Source organism: Anarhichas minor, unplaced genomic scaffold (genome assembly GCF_050575085.1).
Source record: "Anarhichas minor isolate MPS153535 unplaced genomic scaffold, ASM5057508v1 ptg000024l, whole genome shotgun sequence".
Classification (NCBI taxonomy): domain Eukaryota; kingdom Metazoa; phylum Chordata; class Actinopteri; order Perciformes; family Anarhichadidae; genus Anarhichas; species Anarhichas minor.
Genome location: NW_027466470.1, coordinates 992,990 through 1,014,599, shown reverse-complemented (window position 1 = coordinate 1,014,599; position 21,610 = coordinate 992,990). Strand labels below are relative to the sequence as shown.

Genomic DNA, 21,610 nt, shown 5'->3' with positions numbered 1-21,610 from the left:
TGCTCTCTTCACATCTTCCTGTATAAACAACCCTATCGTCTGTGAGGTTATAAAGGAGGTCCACGGGTCCTGCTACACTGAGCCGTCAATACACATTAAAAGAAACTGTATGCAGATTTTGTGCTTTTTTGATGTTGTGCAGGTTTTTTGATTAGCTTGCTTTCACAGGCTAATATCATCGGCTAGTTTAAGTTGTGGTTAAACGCTGTCTTCAGTTTAAAGGTTTTTGGCACATTTTCAAGTTGCTTTCTACCGTTCAGAGCGCTGTGCTTTGATCCAGACAAAAGAAAACTTACCACTTAAATTACCTCTGACATCTATGATTGCGCAATTGACAAAAAATTGGCCTTTCAACATAAATACATATATTCTCAACAGCATATCGTGTAGTTAACTACATCTGTCTAGACAGGTGTTGTTATTATGGTTTATTGAATATGTTTAGTAGTTTTAACAAACACTTGCCCAACTGTCCTGACTGACGTGGGTTAAATGTGTCACCATCTTGACATTTCTTGAGCTATGAAAATGGATTAATTTGTTAATTTGTTTTTTTAGCAGATTATTAAAAACGTGGACCTAAAAGTTGGGTTGATGATGTAAAAAGGAGAAACTGCGAGTGCACACGCTCAACACACCGCTGTGCTAACATGTTAGCTGTAGTTTCTTCTTAATGATAACAAATCAGAAAGGGTTACGATTCATAACAAGTGCTATATATTATTATATTTATCTTAATATGGAGAGCCAACCTGAGGAACGCGCTTCACTTTTTAAGAAAGACTGAAGACAGAAACTGTGATTCACAGAGTTATGAAGGGTTGTCGTCTCGTCATTCTCTCATAGACTTCTATACAACCAGAAGAAGTCGCCCCCTGATGGACACTAGAGAGAATGCAAGTTTAAGTCACTTCCACATTAGCTTCTCTTTTCAGAACTGTTGCTTTCCGCCTGCCTACATGCCAACCTTTCTGGAAATATGCTGCGTCAGATGAGAGTTTGAGCAGCGATAGTTCAAGGCCGCGTTTAGCCTAGCTTAGCACAAAGACTGGAAGCTAGGGGAAGCAGCTAGCCTAGCTCCATAAAAAGAGACCAAAACACACCTGAAAACTTCATACGTCATACGTCACAAAGCTCCTGTCTGTTTGGTCAAATGTAAACTTGTCAGATGGCTGTTTGTGTCCGTGTAAATGCAGCCTTCAACACGGCTATTACAAGAAGCTTTGTGCTGCACTCCGACAGCCGTAGCAAGAAAAGCATGAGCAGAAATAAAATAAATACGTTAAAAAGAACTGTACTGTAAAAGGCCAAGGCACAAATAATTTGTAGCAGTTAAGATGTCTATAAAATGACAGGTTATGTAGAATGTGTGGATCAGTGCATTGCTTGGTATGCGATTACAATGAGTACAACCAGACTGAACAGAATAATCACAGCCAGCACTATCGCCCTGTTGACTGCACGGGTGCCATAAAGTGCTCCTTTCAGAATGGATTTCACATACAGACGAGTTCACTCACAGAGAGCTGAGAGAGATCACGGACGTGTACGCACACACATGGAAGTACACACGAAAGAGCACAAATGTGTTGAAAATGCTCGTTTTAAACACAAACATGCTTCATGTTGCTTCACCAGACAGGGGCGGGAAAAAGAAACATTTTCGAGCTTCTTTCTACATTCAGAAGATAATTTTCTGCCGGAAAGCTGCTGAAGGATAAAAAGTGTGAACGTCGGCTACAACAACTGCAACTTTGAACCAGTGTTTCCTCTGAAGTTCACTAAAACATCGTCAAGCACAAGTACCAGAGGTTCAAGTTACTCTTCAACAGTTCAGTCTGTGAGACTCTCGGCTGATTCAGGAAGATAAGAGGACGAAGTGTAAATACTGGAGCAGGAAGGTAAATGTTTAGATCCTCCAGTGACCTCATCGGACGATTAAAACCTCTCCAGCAGATCTGGCAAACAAAGTGTTGAGTGATATTTTTAAGTTGGCACTGAATGACTGATTACTAAAATGGTCCTTCGTGGTGCTGAACCCACAGCAGGGCTCGACAGTAATGCTGACAGGTTGCAACTGTTTTGGGATGCGGGCAACCAATCTCTTGGTCTTTGGTTGCCATCATTGGCACTACACAATAAATATATGTACTTTATTACAGTTGTTGCTTTAGTGATATTTAAATATTGCTGATAAAGTCAGAACAAGAACCGTTTAGTCTCGTGCACACAGGCATCTGACGTGAAGTGAATCTGTGTGTGTGTGTGTGTGTGTGTGTGTGTGTGTGTGTGTGTGGTCTCTCAGCACACATTTGATCAAACACTATATTAAGTGAAGCACAGATGATCTAATGGTATCTAATGATGATTGTGTCTTTATTCTTTTGTTCTGCCTCTAGCGGAGAGGTGTGATGTGAGGACGTCACTGGAGAATGGAACACGTGGTCACAAATATGAAGCGATGATACGGTATGATGTCGGCCATGTTTGTTCATAAAACACAAAACATCATCTCTTTCACAAAACCCACGAGGACAGGAAAATAAATGAAACTGGAATCATGTTTACACTATAAAAAGTAATGCTATCACTTCATTACAAATATTGAGTGAATGGTTTGTGCACACTTAAAACTATTTTTTTTTTAAATCTCATTTTCCATTTCTTCCCCCAAAAATTTTCCTGACTCAGTTTCCATTATTGGAAGAAATGTCCAAACAAACAGTAAATGGGATTCTTGAAAATCAAATAAGTTAGTTATTTGAAAACATAATTCAGGTTGTTTTACATGTTATGAGAGAAACAGTATTTTATGAGTCGGTGATAAAACGAGTCCTCATTGTGCTGTTTTTATATGTCCACCAATGAATCAATACAGCTTTTGAATTCCTGAGAAGAAGCTTCAGGTTTACGTAAGTAATAAATTATAATCTGCTAAATATTTGTGTTTTATTGTCAGCTGTCTTTGCTAGCATCACTTGTTGTTTCCAGTGCATCTTTGAGTGTTGGAGACAATTTATTCAAAACAATTCACAAAATATTAGCTTGTTAAATGTAACAGAAACATGCCGACGCTGCTGTAGTTCTTTCCAGTGATGTTCTTTAACTGTTAATTTAGAAAGGAAGCAATACGAGTTAAAGTCTGAATGGAAGCAACGTAACGTCTGTAAATGGAGCTCGATGTGCAAAGGCAACAAAAACACTCGACGACGATGAACTTCAACAAAACGGACACACGGTTCAGCCCGACGTCATGAACACAGAAGATGTCTGTGCAGCTGAAATCATGTCGAGTCTGAATGTCAGTGAATGAGCCAAAAAGCATCACGAAGCTACAAAACAGCATTTTACAAAAGCAAGAGTGCACCGTGTGCTGCTTTAATAAAAAATATACAAATGAATACAAAATAAAGAGGACGAATCACAACAGAAGGTAAACAGAGTTCACATTCATAAATCCTGTGTGGCGTGTTTGGAGCGTGGTGAGATGAGACACTAAATACAGAATGACGAGTCGTCGTTCTCAGGGATGATTCTTGCTTCAGAGGCACAATGAATGAACGTCTACGGGGATATATCGCCATCTTGTTTCTATATGTCGTGACAATTTGTGTCCGCATTGCAAGATCATTAATTTTTAGAATATATATATTCGAACGGGCTTCAGTAGCAGAAGTTATATCGACTGTAATACAATAAGATAAATAGATAATTAATAATGATATTAAGTGTTTGGTTCACCTTCATTTCACAGACTGTAGACCTGTGTCCACGCCAGGCTTCAGTCTGAGCTGCAGAGCGACAGTAGTGCTTGTTTTAAGCTGCTTGGAGCGCCAGGCGGGCGGAGTTTGTCAGGTAAGAGTCACGGGAGTTTGTTTTATTAAATTTAGATGTTTTATCAAACTTCTCTGTATTGTCTTTTGTTGTAGAAGCCATCTTCACATTCTTTTAAATAAACCAGGACACGTTATAAGCACATTGATGTTGGCTGACTTTGGTGAAATGATCTCGCTCTTAACCTCTTAATATCTTAGTCTTATATTTGCACAACAGAAATAATATTTTGGCAATTTATTTGAATATTTTGAGATTTACACATAACACCCAAATATTAATGTGTAGTCATGGACTGTGTTGTTAAAAGTGTTGAATTAATTTAAATTATTGTATGAATAACAGATACAGAAATACTTTGAGTAAAAAACAGTAAATGACTGTAATGTCAAACAAACTGTTCAGTATTATTATTAAAACATAAGAAGTCAATAAAAAGAAGGATATTTTGAAGTTAAAAAATGTAAGTTTGACGAAATGAACAAAAATACAAATAGAATAATTAAAAGAAGAGAAAACAAGCAGCTGGTGGATTCTTGTCTTCCTCTTTCAGATTAATATTCCAGTTCATTCAACTTTAAAACTCAACTAAGCACGGAGAAAGAACATAAAATCATCTTTGAGAAGTAAACGCTGTTTTGTCCTTTTATAGTTTTCTGGTCTAGAAACACAGATTTTCTATAAAACGATTGTTTCGTCTGTGACTCCTTCTCTTTGTCTGTATTGAGCCAAAAATCAGAAAGCTGTCTGTTGTTAACGTTTGACTCACTGTTGCAAACTTCTGCTTTAACTCAAACAAATGAATTACAAGAACTCCACAAACAGCAGACGAGCAGCGAACAGAAAAGCATCGAAGCAGTTGAAGCTGCTCCTGAAGCCCGGCGAGGAAGCCCCTCACCAGCGCTGCCCTGACCCTGAAGCCCCTCACCAGCGCTGCCCTGACTCTGAAGCCCCTCATCAGCGCTGCCCTGACCCTGAAGCCCCTCATCAGCGCTGCCCTGACCCTGAAGCCCCTCATCAGCGCTGCCCTGACTCTGAAGCCCCTCATCAGCGCTGCCCTGACCCTGAAGCCCCTCATCAGCGCTGCCCTGACTCTGAAGCCCCTCACCAGCGCTGCCCTGACCCTGAAGCCCCTCATCAGCGCTGCCCTGACTCTGAAGCCCCTCATCAGCGCTGCCCTGACCCTGAAGCCCCTCACCAGCGCTGCCCTGACCCTGAAGCCCCTCATCAGCGCTGCCCTGACCCTGAAGCCCCTCACCAGCGCTGCCCTGACTCTGAAGGTGCTTTAACATGCTATAGATATAGGTGGTTGTCAGATATTACATTCGGTATCACGGTGGCCCTAAATCTAAAGTATAAATGCTGTTTCAGGCCTATATGTGATCTCCTGTAAAGGTTTTTTTTGTTGCAGCAAGTGGTGCTCAGACTCGTCTCAAAGTCTGAACCGTCAGAAACCTCTTCAGAGTTTCTACGTGCCCAGTTTGTGTTCAGAGCTGGACGATGGAATAACTCGCAGCGCGATGCAGTACTTTGTGTTTGTTGATAATATATTTAGTATGTTATGAAGTTTCATATATAAAGATGTGTTTTTAGATTTTAGAGAAAGTAAATTCACTTTTGTGAAAAGCTTTTCTGCTAAAATTGTACGTTTCTAACAGATTTCTGGGCGTCTGTCGCTGATGTTGAGCGTGACAAACACTCAAGGACACATTTATTGCAGACGTCTCATGTTTGTGGGTAAATGTTCTTTTAACTGCATCAGGACTAAAACTAGCTGGAGTGATTTAGGGATTCCTTCTTCAAATCAGAGGATTATACACCGTAAATGAGCAAAACTTAAACACTCAACGTCTTTTTCATCGCAGTTTTCTGAATTTCCTGCACAGAAATAAAAAGTCCAGAATTTGTATTTTGGCAGATTTGAAACAGGTTGTGGATTAAAAACACAGATGAACTCGACTGTCATTAAATATCTCTGGAGGTAATAATCCTCCAGTGCAGACTTTATATCCTCCAGCTTTAAACATTATAGTTTGAGTGTTGGACACACCTCAGTACGCAGACATGTGGTTGAGATTTAATAGAGAGAAAAAAACAGATCTGTGCAGAATTTAGAAAATTGTTTTTAAGAAAATATCAGATTTGTTTAAAAAACAACTAGAAGACGTTGAGAGTACATTTAACTGTTTCAGCTAATATACAGAGTGTATTGTATCTTTGCAGAATAAATCTTTGATCTTTGATCTCTAGATCTTCTTTATTTCTGCTCCTTTGTCCTCGTATTTAAAAACCTCGTAACAATAACTTCTGACTCCAAGGCTTTGGTTTCATCATGCATTCTCTTTGCAGTATTCATGTTTCATCAATTCTAGTTGTTCTTGTTTTAATCAAATATTCAAATGCAGGTTTTTTGTTGTGGGCGTATTTTTCTATTGAGGTGCGAGTTTAACACATGGAGCACCGTGACACGATATGTGAGATCATTTCATTTTAAACGTTTTCTTCAATGTCTAGTTCCTGATCGTGTGAGGAACTCTAGCCACTACTTGGCTCCGATAGTATAAATCCTTTGATCGTCAGGTAGAATCCTTCAGGAGTGATGAAGTGATGGCATAGCAAACTAAAGACGTACAGGTTCATATCCCTGAATTCATGTGCCAACAAAAGCAGCAGAGATTTAGTGTTTCAAATTCTGTCCAATTCTCTGTTTTTTCCCACTAGAAGGTTTGTGTGCAGACAGTTGGTGACATACAACTCAAGAGCACAGTGTGTGAAGCAAAGAGACGGGATCAGAGATCCTCAGTCAGGGTTTACAGCCGACGAGAGAAAAGCAAACAACGGTGAAACTCGACTGTCAGCAACCAACCACTGTCTTTGTCCCACATGTCCTTCTTCTCTCTCTCTCTCACACACACACACACACACACATGCGCACACACACACACACACACACACACACACAAACACACACCCATCAAACACACAAAACACAGAGACAGGAGACTTTTGGTTCCATTGTCGTCCGTCCTACCGTCACCCCTAGAATGCTGCATTATCATGCAAACCATGCAAAAAACCATGAAAATGTATTCATATAAAAAAATAAGTGTTACAAAATGGCATAGCAAGTATATGTATCCATTCAATCGCTTCCTCCGTTTCCTGATATCCTGAACTTTGCAGTGTCTACACTAAACATCGCATGCGTCACATGCAGTACGGTTGGCTTTGCAGCGATAAAGCTTTTGGGTGTATAGAGTATGTATATTAATGTTCGAGTGCGCTGTACAGAGTCTCACTTTACAAACTGTCTGTTTATTGGATTTATGTTTCTGGGCAGTCTTGATGCCATGGCTCTCTTCTGGGCAGTCTTGATGCCATGGCTCTCTGTCTGGACGGCGGTTGGTGGAGGAGATCGGCCTCTGAAGGTCGACGACCTCGCAGCATCAAGGCGGATTTGACCCCCCCCCCGCATGGTTGGGTCCAGAGGTGTGGCTTTCGACCCAAGCTGATTTGGGTTTAGAGGCATGGGTTGGATTCAAGGTCTTAACTTAAGTGTTGTGGATTTCGGTGCGGTAACGCAAACACCTCTCAGGGTGGCGTGTTCCACACAGCGTCACCGAACCCCTCCCCGGTGGAGGAGAGAGGCAGGGGCCCCCCACTGGGCGTGAAGGGGTCCGTGTCCGTGTCCGTCTCCCCCTCCGCTAGGTAGCTCGGTCTGGGTCTCGTCCAGCTAGCGTCTCCGGTTGCCACCGCGGCCCCCGTCGACAAGTCCCCCACTTCCTCCCGCTCCCCAGAGATGCTGAACCCGCTCAGCGAGCGCTCCAGCTCCTCGTGGTTCACCGACAGCATGGAGAGCGGCGAGTCGGCCCCCCGCCCCCCTGTGGTCCTGCCCGACCCCGCCGACGAGTCCTGCAGGGAGCTGATGGGCAACACTGTGGGACGCTCGGCGTAGGTGGGGATGGCAGCGGGAGGGTGGCGTTGGTGGAGGTGTGACGGCGGAGGTTGATGGTGCGGAGGAACGTGGCTTCCAGCCAACCCGGTCCCCTCTCTGGCCCCTCGTCCTCTGCCACAGTACGGATTCACCTTGCTGACAGGCGTCTGGTACGACATGTGCGGAAACGCCTCGGCGTAGTTGAAGAAAACCCGCCGGATCTCACCGTTCCCCGTCGGGTTGCAGGTCTCCAGGGTCATGTGGGCGGCGCCGGCAGAGTCCACCTGCAGGTGCTCAGTGTGCTGGATGTGCATGTCCACCAGGAAGTCCAACTTCTTCTCCATGTCCTCCACCTGAGACAGAGACACATTACACCAGATGATTGACCGTTTTTAAGAAAACCGGTTCCTACAGGCGTCCACATGTTGCGGTTTCTTTGCGCCCTCAAATCCATTGTTGTCAATGTAGACAAGCGGAAGGAGAGAAGTTCCCAAGTGACGAGGAACAACCAATCACAGCTGGCAGATATCTTTTCTTTCAGACTACGGTGAATTAATTGAGGAGAAGTTAATCATTTAAGTTGAGGACTAGCCGGAAATGGAATTCCAGGACGGTCACATGACTTCACGTCTCCTCCACTGAGCTACAGGAGGACTTGTGTTCTAGTGAGGACGTTTACTCGTCTCATTTACACTCTTTCTTAAGACACGTAAAAGCTTCTAAATTCACTCATTCATAAAAGTATTTACTGACCTATTTTATATCGTAGAACAAAACGTTAGAATCTCCTCAGCTTGACCTTATTTCAGACATCAACCAAGAACACATTCACAGAACACTTTGACTTTGAGACCAGGGAACAGAAAGTGCAGAACTGCTGACTCATCGCTGTGTTTCAGACTCATTCCTGTAGCACTCTGTAGGTCAGCACTGACGAATTTGCAATTGGTCGAAATTTGTGTGTTAAAGTTTAAATCTACAAGAAAGTACTTTGTGATCAAACCAACCGGTCGTGGTTCCGTTGAAGAGAATACTTTTATTTGTATGAAATGCTGCTGATATAAATTCTGGTGTGACCGAGTTCTACTGCCGCTGTCTTTGGCTGATTTCTTTCAGTTTAGGATTTAAACCAGCAACATGTGGTACCCAAGACCTGCATCTGAATCGGACTAAGCTGATATTCCTACAGTTCTTTGTTGGTTCAGTGTTAGAAACACAAGTATTTATCTCACGAGGTGCGTCGCGGTTCTCATTCCTCACCTGTCGCTCCACCCGGACAAATCTTCCCATCATGCTTATGTCTTCAACATCTGGCATGGAGGCGGCTTTGGCGAGGTAGGACTCCTGTCTGGAACACAGGGATACTGAGTAGACGTGGACTGCACAGACATTTGTTAAGACAAATTCACCCGCGCAGAGCGACTGCCTTAGAAATACAGTGTCACTTCTCGTCACTTCTCGTTGGAACTCTTTACAGACACAAAGTCTATTGTACGACATGATAAGAGAAACACGACCGAGATGCAACCAAGAACAATTCATTGGTATCTGCGACATCGCAATGAAAACATATACTGGGCTTTACACGGTACATAAAGTACAGTACGTACAGTTAGCATTATTAGTCATTTTCTTCATGAGTCTAATATTACAATATATTCTTATAAAATGGTGTTGTCTATCAATGCTTAAGTGACTGTACCTGGGCGACTGATTAGACGGGTAGGTAAAGGGCGTTTTCGGAGTTTTCTTTTGTTTGGGGGTGAGGGGGGGTCCAGGGGCCAGAATCATGTCGATCCTTAAAGGAAGAGAAACAGGATGAGCTCGAGGAAGAGGAGATATCTGCTTCACTCAGACAGAGCAGCTGCTGACCTGGTCTGGAGGTATTTGATTCTACAGAGCATGTCCAGGTGTCCAGCAGAGTACTGCTCGATCACGTCTTTGACATCGTAAGGCCTCAGAGTTTCCTTAAACCGCTTCTTGTTCAAGAGGAATTGCATGATCCTGTGAGACAAAGAGTTTCAAATCAACAGTTTGGACATAGAAATGTTTATCAAACTTGGAAAGCAATGACACTCTGTCTGTGATACTACATATTCAAACACAACCGTGAGACCTGGGTCACCGCCCCTCCACGTTCCCTGTTCTGAGTGCTCAGAAAACCTTTAAACTTAACTAGGACGCATTCTAATCAGGGGCCAAACCAACTCCACTGGTTCCTGTCCATGGGAGGATTACTGAACGGGCCTAGACCGGGTTCAGGTCCGGTGGCTCCTGGCCTTCCCTTGCAAAATGTAATTTGAAGAGACACGTACCGACCAGGAAGAGACTCAAAATGACAACAAAGAGACACAAAACAACTACAAAGAGATGCAAAACAGCTGCAACGAGAGACGGAGACTTGCTACGACTGAAAATAAATAATCACAAAGATACATAAAATGACTACAAAGAGATGCAAAAAACCCACAAAATTAGCAAAACAACAACAGACTAAAAATAATGACAAAATGACCAAAAGAACTACAAAGAGAACACAAAAAGAGGCGTTACGACTCTAAAGTCTTTGTGTCTTGCTCCTGTGTAGGAGAGGTGGTGGGGTATTTTGCATGTTTTTGTCCAGGGGCCCATTGTCTCACAATCCACCTACGTTCATTGCTAAACGAAGGGACAGCTGCTCATAAAGACTCGGATTTTGATCACTCCGGTCATTCTGGATGTCTAAGCTTCTCACCCGGTCTCTGGGTGAACCCAACCACCCTTCGATCTACGATCGCATTCTTTCGGTGATGACCCAAAGCTCTTGAGGGTTGAAACGAGAGCATTGCCTTCCTCCTCAGCTCCGCCACAACAGGCCAGTACAAAGCCAGTAATTGCTGCTGATGAAGCACAGACGATCTCGTGCTCTCTTACAATGAACAAGACACACAAACTCATTCACTTGGGGCAACCTGGTCTCAGATCTGGAGCAGCTGACTGTCATCTCAACCACCTCACGCTGAGCTGCCAAACCGTTTCAATGGGCGGCAAAATCTATCTTTGTTAAACCAGCAAGATCGCCCCTCTATCTGACATTTGTCAACCAGAGTCTATTTCACACTTTACATACTTGTACCTGGGATCAAAGACCAGGAACACAACGCTTGTTGAATGTACGTTGGATCAAACCCAACATCTTTCAGTTCATTGAAGTCATCTCCCACCTTGAGCCCACCCTGCCACACACTGAGCTCCCTCTTTTGTCCCACTTTGAGCTGACTTGAACACGACTCTTCCCAGAGTCGGCGGCGGCTGCAGGGGCTTCAGTGTTTGGCAAAGTCTTGGGTCGTGAAACTGAAACCCCGCCAGCTCTGAGCATCCCATTCAGACCCATTCAGCCCCAAAATAATGGTGTGGAAGGAAGCAGCACTTTCACAGGGTTAATCACTCATCTCACAGGCCCTCACACCAGATTGAATTCCTGCATTATGTCAACGGTGTGGCCTATAGATTTACCAGCACACAGTAAGCAAGAGTGAGAAGAGTGAGAAAATAATATCACTTTACATTTTTCAAACGATCAAGGATTCATGGACAGAGAAAGAGCTCTAAATGCTGTTTCACTGGGACTTTACTGGAGGACAGACCATCATGAAATGCACATTTAAAGCTCCTGACCTCACTGCCCTGATGACCAGTTTCAGTGTGGGGATCATCTCCTCCATGAGGATGTCTGGGGGGAAGCCCCGCTCCTCTGAGGCTGTTTCTGCCAGGGCTCCGCCATCTGACGAAGAGAAAACACACAGAAGCATATCCATAGACAGTTAATATGATGATGACCTAAACGACCTAACTCTATTCAACCAAACTCCAACTTTCTACCAATGCTGGTCGTGCCATTTATTTGATACCTTCGGAGCTCTGGCGGAGTGTGGCCTTCATGCGGAAGGCGGTGCGGAAGCGTTCGCGGTTACTGAAGCCGGCAGGTTTCGGCTCCTTGGAGGGACTTTCCTCGATGGAGTCGGTGTGACCCGTGAGCCTCTTGCCCGTCCCAACCGATGTCCGCGCGTTGGGAAGGCGAACACGCTCGAGTAAACTCAGTTTTTGGCTGAAATGGGACAAAAAAGGGGAGAAGAGATACAGTCTGGTAAAATAATTTCTTTTAACGTGTGTCTTGTTGAGAATGATTGTTATTAGTCCATACGAGTCCAGGCTTCAAAGCATCTCTACAGAGGAGAAATTACAGACAGTTCATCCATGTTTGCCTGTTTGTTTCAACCCACTTTAGGTGATACAAGTAGAATCATTCTATTAGCTGCTGTCATGTTTCTCACAGCTGAAGATCTTTGAGATGATGTCACAAGTGTGACAGATGCAGGTTAAACCACGTTTACACTCTTGGAAATAAAGATGCTAACTAGAAGCATATCGGGTTCTTTGGCCTTTTGTAAAGTTTCCACCTGGAACACCTTCAGAGTGTTCTACCGAGAACCCAACATAAAGGGTTATAAAGAACCTTCTGTGAAGGTTTCTCCCCAGAATGTCCTTTGAGAGGTTTTATCAGAAACCTTTCCACCTTCTACGGTTCTTAAAATAAGAACTCGGCCAGGGGGTTCTACCCAGAACATTATTTTATTCCAAGGGTTTCATCTACAACCCACCCACAAGTTATTTAGGCTTCTAAGGTTTTGAGCAGCTTTTTAGGGACTATCTTCACATGTAGTTATGACATTAGTTATGAGATCCAAAGTAAACGTACCAGATCTCAGCCTGTTGGACATGCGCACTGGGTTGTGGCTCTTCCTACACTTTCTAGGGGCATATTTGTGTTCTCGCATTCTGAAGAAGAACCAAATAACACCAGCATCTTCTAAAGGAATATGCCTCTTCTAGTCTTTCTAGTCTCTCTAGTCTTTCCTTGAATCTTAATTTCCTCTCACAGAGGAGTTAAAGTCGTCATGGTCTGCTGCCTCAACGTAACAATGCTGTTCTCCCGGCATGAGGAAGCCTCAGAGAGCTGCGAGGTACCGGCCTCCTTTATCGTCCAATAGCTGGCAATATTTGGCAGCACAAAGACCAGAGCTCCCTGGGTAAAATAAGACTCCTGTGTGCCTTGGAAGAGGCAGAGAGGCGGGGTAACCGGAGCTGACAACAGCCTGAACGGGGCCTCTGAAACGTGGAGAGTTCTCAGCGACTTTGCTCCCACAGCAGACACACAATATGAGCCTCTTTGTGGCCTCGGGGCAGAATAGGGACAGCAGATTACGGCGCTGAGAGGCTGCAGAATAGGAAGGTTTAAAGGAAGAGAGAATCTCTTTCTGACTGCTTCTCCACCAAATAAAGAGAAAGAAAATGACATGTGATTATCCCGCGGCTCACAACAGGGAAGAATAGTGCTCCTTCTCTCCCACAGCTCCGCCGTCCCAAGACCCACGCCTACATGTTGGTTCACTTTACCTCAATGAACCTGCTGTGACAATATTAAAATTATATATAAATCCACTTTAGTCCACTTTCGTCGTTTTTTTCCCAATCGTTTCAAACTGTTATGATAGAATGGTTTTCACCAAGTTAGATGCTGAGTTGTGTCAACATCTGGGGACCATGAGACCATCAGACACGTTAGAGACAAACCATCAGGTTCTACAGATGATTCTGAACAACTGGGCCGGGAGCACCAGAGCGCCATCTGGTGGGCCTCCGGGGCACTGCCAAGTGGTTTGATTCACTTAAAATATATACAGGATATTTGGAGAGGGGGGGGGTTAATTAACAAAGCTAGTTATTTTATGTGTTTGGCTAACAGCTAACAGCTAACAGAACTACCAGCACACACATTACTGAGTACCTCTCGGCCGATCTGCGGCTCACTTTTATTGTTTTGGACGGCGTGTTTAACAGCTAACAGAACTACTAGTACACCCTGCTGAGTACCTCACCGTCACTCAGCTTGAGTGTATTATACGACGACTTTGAGCCCATTGCTTGTATAACGTTACATAACTGCTTATTTTGAGTTTGAATGAAGCAGTGGTGCAGCAGTGGTCACACAACTAGTGCAGCTCTGCCCTCTACTGAGTGCACTTTTCTAGTTCTGGTAACTTCTGCACTGTAAAGATGTAAAGGTCCAAAGCCAACTCTGAGAGGAAAGGAGGGCCGACTGAACTAACTTTGGTAACACACGTCCTCACTCCAAAGGGCTGAAACGTCAACATTCACTCTCAGATGGGATATAACTTTCTCTCAGTGCTGTGTTGAGTAGACCACACAAAAGCACCGGATAACTCAGATAAAAGCTCTCTTATCATTCAGTGCAGTGAACACACACACACACACACACACACACACACACACACACACACACACACACACACACACACACACACACACACACACACACACACACACACACACACACACAGTAAGTGGCTTATCGCCCTCTTGTTGGAGCTGGCAGCTCTGTTGTAGTTTCTGGCCGTCGTCCACCTCTTCGCTCAGAGCAACAAGATAATGTCAGACTGCTAATTTCCCAGCCGCTGATTCTACGAGAGAGTTACAACTCTGTCTCCATCTCTCTGTCTTTACTTTCTCTTTCTCCCTCTCTCCATACTTTAGTGCATCTACACCGTTGTCCCTTCCTTTTTGCTTTCTTTTTGTTTCCCTCACTTTCTTTCCCAACTTCTACCTCTTCTACCTCTTCATCTCTTCGTCTTTTCTGTCTTTTCTGTCTAGATACCATTGAACTGCTTAACAGTTCAATGGTATCTATATATTGTTAATATATTATCTAGCAGCTGTGGTAATTCAGAAATGTATGCACCATGCCTCAAGATTAACTGTCAATGTTTTCCTCACAATCCACATCACATTTCCCACCATTGCACAAGAACTATGACAAATGAAACCAAAACAATGTGCTTGGACTGAGACCACTAAATGTTGCTTTTTCTCCTTGAACTGACCCTTTAGGTTCAGCCTCCACAACAAACACTAGTGCCCAAGTGTCCAAGTACCCCCCCCCTCTATCAGCCGGTGTATCAGGGCTCCTGTTGTTGCTGCTCTGAAGCTTTCAGCAGCAGTAACTTAATCCAGCATGTTGAACACGGCGGCTCAGTGGAGGCAGCGAGGCGTCGGAGCAGAACGGAGAGAGACACTGTATGCAAACGGCTTCATGTTGATCAGCTGATCAGCCTGCACCTGGACGGGGACGTTTGTCCTCTTTCCATTTCAGGTTATGGAACACTGACTATGATCTTGATTTACAATGTACGTACATCTGAAAAGGTCTTTTATATTTTCATGTTTCCATGATAACGCTGGTATCATCATATAGTAGTAGTAGTAGTAGACAGCAGCTGAAAGAGTGTTTTGTTTTAACTCTCAGGTCACAGCTTTGATCCCACAACCCCAAATAACAACGTGTGTCCTGATGGAAGAACGTCTGCTAACGCTGTGAAATATGGAGGCAGATGTGCAGACACGTCGTAACACCGAGGTCAGCAGAAAGGACTGCGTATTGATTCCTGCGATAGACTCAAGACAGCGTGTCAGCGGCTCATGAAGATGAGGGACATTTATTTCACAAATCAAACCTCAGTGAGATTTCACTGGACAGGTTGTGACGGCAGAGACTCATTAATGTCGCTCCACATGATGAAGAAAAAGGATCATCATCAAACCTAAAGACCTCGTCTCAGGCACTGATTACTCGCTCTAAACCGTCGTTCATGAATGAAACATAACTAACGTCTCACTAATAGCTTCCTAAAAACATCTCTCTGCCTAAATGTCATCAGAGCAGCTGATGTGGACGGCAGGGCTGTTACAGAGCGGGTCGAGTGGGAGATAAATATCACCGTTCACATATTTAACAGATTAGATCGGAGAATTATTTGACTTGTGAATTATTACAGGAAGCTATTTAAAAGTGGACGGGGTTATTCTGGGACGCCTTCATTAGTCTTTCCAGCGCGTACTGTACGGGGCTAATTAAAGACCCTCTGTGTGATTTACAGTATAGAAGAAACAACAGTCACCCACCTCGCGATGGCCTCCAGGTGATCCTTCCTGTGGATGGAGAGAGAAAGACACGTTTACAAGTTAACAGCTGAGAACACAGAAGAGCTGAAATATCTTCCTCTACAACTTTAAACACGCTTCAAATGACTTTTATCTCTTTGAGGTAAAAAGTTACATGAATTCTTTTGTACTTTTGTCCTGAATTATAAATATTAATATGACATATATTGTTTATTTATGTATATTTAACCACTTGGTGTGTAGAACAAGGTCTTAAAGATGCTAAAGCGGCAATGAACAAGGAGCCAATCATTGCTCAACAGCTAAACACGTAGAGTCAGACCGGCTCTGAGTATTTGCTGGGAACGTTCCCTCCATACGAGGCTGCTGAAGAGACATATATTACTGATATCACCCTTTCAGTAAGACATTAAATATCTCTCCAACTGTACGATTTGGTTCACATAGTGCGGCCTTATATTAACTTCAAATGTGGCGATAGCATCTTTTACATCCCGACACTTGTATAAGTCAAAAACAAGTGCTGCTTCTACACCAGAGGGTTAAAAACAAATGTGTTGAACAGCTCATAATTCATCTCTAATATCGAATATATATGAAATAAATCTCCTTCATACAACTGGATTTATTCAAGTTTCTCACCAAAAACTACATTTCATTGGATTACATTGGAACACTTCATGTTGACGTTTTAATTTACCAACACGGATCTTTACTGAATGGAGCTTGAACACATCGTAATGTAACTCAATGAAACCTCTGTTAGCTGTGTTATTCATGAAACCGGCCCATATGGAATATTAGAGGGATGTTTCACATGTGGAGTTACTTACCTGAAACAGGGGAGAGAGATGATGGTTTCATAAAATCTCCACGTGGCGATGAGGTCGTCCCTGATTGGATTGGTGGAATAATATCGCCAGGCAGACTTGAGTGAAACAGGACATAATGTCACGGTTAAACAGTTGTGACCTTTTTTGATCTTGACTGTGATTCAGTGAGATGCACACAAACAGCTGATGTCAGGTCTCACCTGGATGAGCCCGGCGGCTGGATGTCTGCGCTTCTCAAAGTGCTTCTGTCTGTGCTGCTCCTGGACCTTCAGAGCCAAGCCTGAACCCAGGATCCCCTGCAGCCACAACACACAGTCAGCAACACGGCTGCCTCTGGATCTGTCTACTGTGCATGAATACTAGCAGGCATGGATGGACTACTGAGCGGGCCGAACGGGCACTCAGTCAAAGAGACTCGTACTCAAAATGAACACAAAGAAATATAAAAAGAGCAACAAAGAGACAATGCAAAGACACTCAAAACGGCTACGAAAAGATGCAAAAACAAAAAGACTCAAATTGACTTCAAAGAGACCAAAATAACTACAAAGAGACACAAAAAGACTAAATGCAAAACAACCACAAAGAGACACAAAACAACCACAAAGAGATGCAAAAATGAAATGTATTATGTTTTGTGATACTGTATTGATTCTCTTAAACACTAGATGTATGTTTAATGCAAACATTGGTGACGGACAGGAGCTCAGATTGCTAACAGAGCAGCGCTATGATGTTGGATGTCACGGGGACTCTGATAAATGCAGATCCTGTTCTGATTGCATTGGTTTTACTCTGACTTTAATCATGTGTTCTTCATACAGTTGTTCTGCTGCTATGAAGATGTACTACACAGGAGAGAGAACCCACTGCAGGCAGAGCGAAGAAGGACACTCCGATCAGAGCAAAGGTGCCGGCTAACAGCCTCCCAGCCCAGGTCTTTGGGGTCTTGTCCCCGTAACCGATGGTGGTCAGCGTGATCTGAAAAAAAGAAGAAAGAAGAGAAATAACGACTTTTCTAAAAGTTACTTTTCTAAATGTCTGAGTTGACTGTTTGACAGGAGATATTGTTATTATAACAGCAGGAGCTACAGCTAACAGCTAACAGCTAACAGCTAACAGCTGACAGTTTGTATGTTTTTTATTTTCCAACAGAATATCAAGTTTTGAAGCAGCTGAATGATGAAGTTGGAGCTTCCCTGCTGCCATTGTTTTTTGGCAGATGTCACAGTTGTATCACAGCCAAAATGCTATTGTCCTCCAGGCTGCAGCCAACTGTGAGGATCTCTAACTGACGAGCCGACAAAAGGAAATACAAGCTCAAAGCAAAAATCATCTCTTTAACAGGTCACTTAATCTCACATTTAACATATACGATTTAATAATTTCACTTGTTCTTCAGTTTCAATTAAGATTGTTTACAGAATGTGTCAGTATCAAAGCATCTAGAACAGAATGATTGTTGGTATTTGTGAGATAATTTCACATCCAATGGAAGATTTTGTCACTTTAATTAAGATAGAAACATTCTATAAACATCTACTTCCAGTGTTTAGCAGAAAGACTGGATGATCACACACAAGATGATTGGGAACAAAAACTGAGCAACGTTATTTATTTATTTCATCCCATATAGAAGAAGACTGCTCAGACTACACCTCCAATCAGAGCGAGCGGTCTTCCATGACATGTGCATTTAAAGCTACGTTAAACAAAATAAAAATAAAAAGCGTTTGTCATAAGTGTCACGATATGCTGACGGTAGAACATGAGACGGATTAATCAGGTTCCTCTGCCTCCCTTCAGCTCCTAGTCTGGATTTAAGGAATGTTGCCGGTTAGGATTTATAACTTATATATTTATTTTGTCTTAGTCCTTCAAAAAAAGTAGATTCAAATGTAGTATGGTAGATAATGTGATGTACGTACCAGCCCCCACCACAGCGCGTCGGCGTAGGTGTCGAAGTCCTGCGGTGTGGGCCGAGCGGTGGGGTTGTCGTGGTTGGGCACGTCCATGGAGACGTCGTCCTTCTCCACCAGGTAGACCAGGAAAGACGCCAGGATCAGGGACAGGAAGCCGATGTACCAGGCTGTGATCAGCTCCTACACGGACACGATCGCACGTTTATTTACATCAAGCATCTGCACGCAGGGTTCAGGTCTTTTATTGGACGTTAGCGGCCGTAGAGCTTCATGGAGACATGATTTCAGGCCCCGCCCCCCGAAGAATGCAAAACACAAAAATGATTCTTACTGACACAAACTTCAATCAAATGAAGGATGGATGAGTCAGGAGGACCAGACTAATATCTCCTCCTACCCCTCTGCCCCTGCTCTCTCTCTGCTACTCCCCCCTCATATCGCCTCCTGCCTCCACCTCTTTTAATACACGGGGGCTCATTTTAGTGCCTACACTTCACTTGACACTTCAACTGCTTTCACTGTTTGCATTTCAACCGACAGTCAGTTAGTGATTACTTTTATTAAAGTTACACTTAAGCTGCTTTCAGAGCTTACACTTTTCATTACACATGAACTCATCTTGCATGCTTACACTTCAAAAGCCTTTGCAACTCCTTTCAGTGCTTTCACTTCAGCTCCTTTCGTTCCTCCTCTTCACCCAGTTTAAACTGTTTTACACTGAATCCTGCAGCTCGTTAGCACCAGTACGATCAAGCAGAGTTCGGGTCCGTTCCTACCTTACTGTGAGCGTAGATGGCGGACCCCAGCAGCTTCCAGGTCCCTCCTCTCCGGTCCATGCGCAGCATCCGCAGGATCTGCAGGAAGCGCAGGCTGCGCAGGGACGTGGCCAACACGTTGCCCTGGTTCCGCACCGCCACCACCGGCACCGAGGCAATCAGCACGAAGATGTCTGAGACGGACGAGAGGCGGCACAGAAAGATTCACAAAAGGTTCTGCGTGTGCGAGGCTTTTATCCCGGTCTCTAATGAGTCTGACCCGACACAGTCATCACTCCTCTTTGTGGACTGATGAATGCGTGTTGGAGGAGCTGTAGAATCGGCTCCTAATGAGAGCTGGTTGAACATAACAGACGTTAATAAGATTTAGTTTCTCAAACGTCAGCAGCAATAATTAAGATAACACGTATCCCCCTCAGTGTGTTTAATAATGTCAATACTCAAGTTATCGTCGTCTTAATGCATTAATCACATTAAACTCTCTTTAAAGTCCAGTGGAGATCACAAAGTTTCCAAAGAGAGTAAATATATCAGGCTGTTTCTCAGGAAATAAGAGATTATCAATTTATTTCAATCAAATTAATGTTGAGATCTGAGCCATTAATCACTGAACTTCACTGTTTTCATAAATCCAGCATCTTTTTAATTAATCTTCATTGACCTGTTTTACAGGGTTATTAGTTTCTGTTTTTATATATTGTCTTTGTTCTTTATGTTCTTTATGTTGACTTTTCATCAGTCAATGTCCAGATTCTTGCTTCTCGTATGTGTTCATGGACCACAGGAAAATCAACCACCGCTAAAGAGGCTTTTGTAGTCAATAGTCAATAATGTAAATCATGTGCTGTGTCAGCATGGAGCAGACAGCAGCTGGTACATGATGCTACTTCTCATCCTCTGTTCTTCACACAACGATGGTTTGTCTGCTGCTCATCACTATTTTAGGATTCCACATGTTTACCTAGAATGCACAGAGGCTTGCGGGCGAACTTCAGCCTCCCCCTCCATCCTTTGTAGCGACAGCAGCATCCCGCCGCCCAGACCCTCAGAGCAAACTCTGCTCCGAAGATGAAGATGGCGAATGTTTCCTGGACGGGGAAAGAGGAAACGGGTGACATGAGAATCACACACAAGAAGGTTTTACATTTTGTGACATTTTAGTTGTTTACTAAATGTTTTTTCACAGTTTCGTGTGAAACTCTTTGAGGAAAGAAAAGGTGCAAAACAAGTGAAGTTTATTAATTAAAGTTAAAGTCTGTAAGAGCAGATATTATCCTGTTTTGTAAATGTATGTTTTAAAGATAAAAACTTTATGTAAACATGAGCTGGATCAACATGATGCACTGAATGATATTTTAGACGTAACAGGAAAAGGTTAAAGTTCACAGATTAAAGGGTTCAACACAGAAGGAGAGAGATCCTCGTCCTCGTACCACAATGACGAGCAGGTGAGCCGACACGTTCTCGTGTTCCTTGAATGTCGTCAGAATGGCCAGAATCAAACATCCCAGAACGATCAGAAACCTGCAGAGACACAAAACAACCAACAGGGCAGTGATGAATACATAAATACATAGATATGTATGCGTTCACTTTGTCCTACAGGAGGCGATGTCTTCATGCTGCCACCAGAGGGAGCTACATCTCTGCTGCTCACTTTAAAAGTCCAGAACAAGCACTTTTATTTAGTGCTTTATCTCTTTCAGCTCAGGAATGAGAGGAAAAGCTCTTATTTCTGAATAAATCACACATTTATGAATTACCTTTCTATGTAAGACGTGTCGTCAAACAGATATTTGGGACTTTGAAACCCTCAGAAAAGCGTTTAGCTTGAGTTTCTCCACAGCAGAGAGAAGCATTCATCAGCATGACTTTGTATTAAACATAATGTATTTGATACAAGCTGTGAGTGGCTACGTATCAGAGGATCAAATAAAGAAAAAGTCAGATTTCACAAGACAAAACGTAAAATGTAAAACACATGAAGCATGTCAGAGGATCCAGAAGATCTCTTCAACATGTCAGATGGTTAATAAACCTTTTAATAAACCGTATGAGACAATTAGAATAAACTGGTCGGCAGGTTTGTGTCGTCGCTAGTTTCAAGATAAACTAAATACTTAAAGCATACAGTACATGTACGTGATTTGATTCCCCTAAAATAAGACGACATATTGAACTGATATTTTCATAGACATCTGATATCTGATTTTAGATATCTCTTTGTTTCACTTCATAAATCAAATAAATCTATTTTCTCCATGTTTTTATTAATAAAATGTATTACAAGTT

At 43.1% G+C, this 21,610-nt stretch overlaps 1 protein-coding gene across 2 annotated transcripts in view; it reads right to left on the bottom strand.

The window, feature by feature from the left end:
* Positions 1–7,425: 7,425 nt before the first annotated feature.
* kcnq3 (potassium voltage-gated channel, KQT-like subfamily, member 3) overlaps positions 7,426–21,610 on the bottom strand; it is a 75,799-nt gene continuing 61,614 nt past the window's right edge. Inside the window, exons 2-16 of one of the 2 annotated variants that reach the window (XM_076097858.1) lie at positions 20,752–20,842; positions 20,280–20,406; positions 19,319–19,491; positions 18,549–18,722; positions 17,491–17,601; positions 16,821–16,916; positions 16,621–16,715; positions 15,788–15,814; positions 11,659–11,855; positions 11,426–11,531; positions 9,641–9,772; positions 9,471–9,566; positions 9,029–9,116; positions 7,995–8,121; positions 7,426–7,892 (exon numbers count right to left, since the gene is read on the bottom strand). In XM_076097858.1, coding sequence (XP_075953973.1) covers positions 7,426–7,892; positions 7,995–8,121; positions 9,029–9,116; positions 9,471–9,566; positions 9,641–9,772; positions 11,426–11,531; positions 11,659–11,855; positions 15,788–15,814; positions 16,621–16,715; positions 16,821–16,916; positions 17,491–17,601; positions 18,549–18,722; positions 19,319–19,491; positions 20,280–20,406; positions 20,752–20,842 — 2,107 coding nt within the window. Of the gene's footprint in view, positions 8,122–9,028; positions 9,117–9,470; positions 9,567–9,640; positions 9,773–11,425; positions 11,532–11,658; positions 11,856–15,787; positions 15,815–16,620; positions 16,716–16,820; positions 16,917–17,490; positions 17,602–18,548; positions 18,723–19,318; positions 19,492–20,279; positions 20,407–20,751; positions 20,843–21,610 lie in introns of both variants that reach the window. The other variant, XM_076097857.1, reaches the window with a different exon arrangement.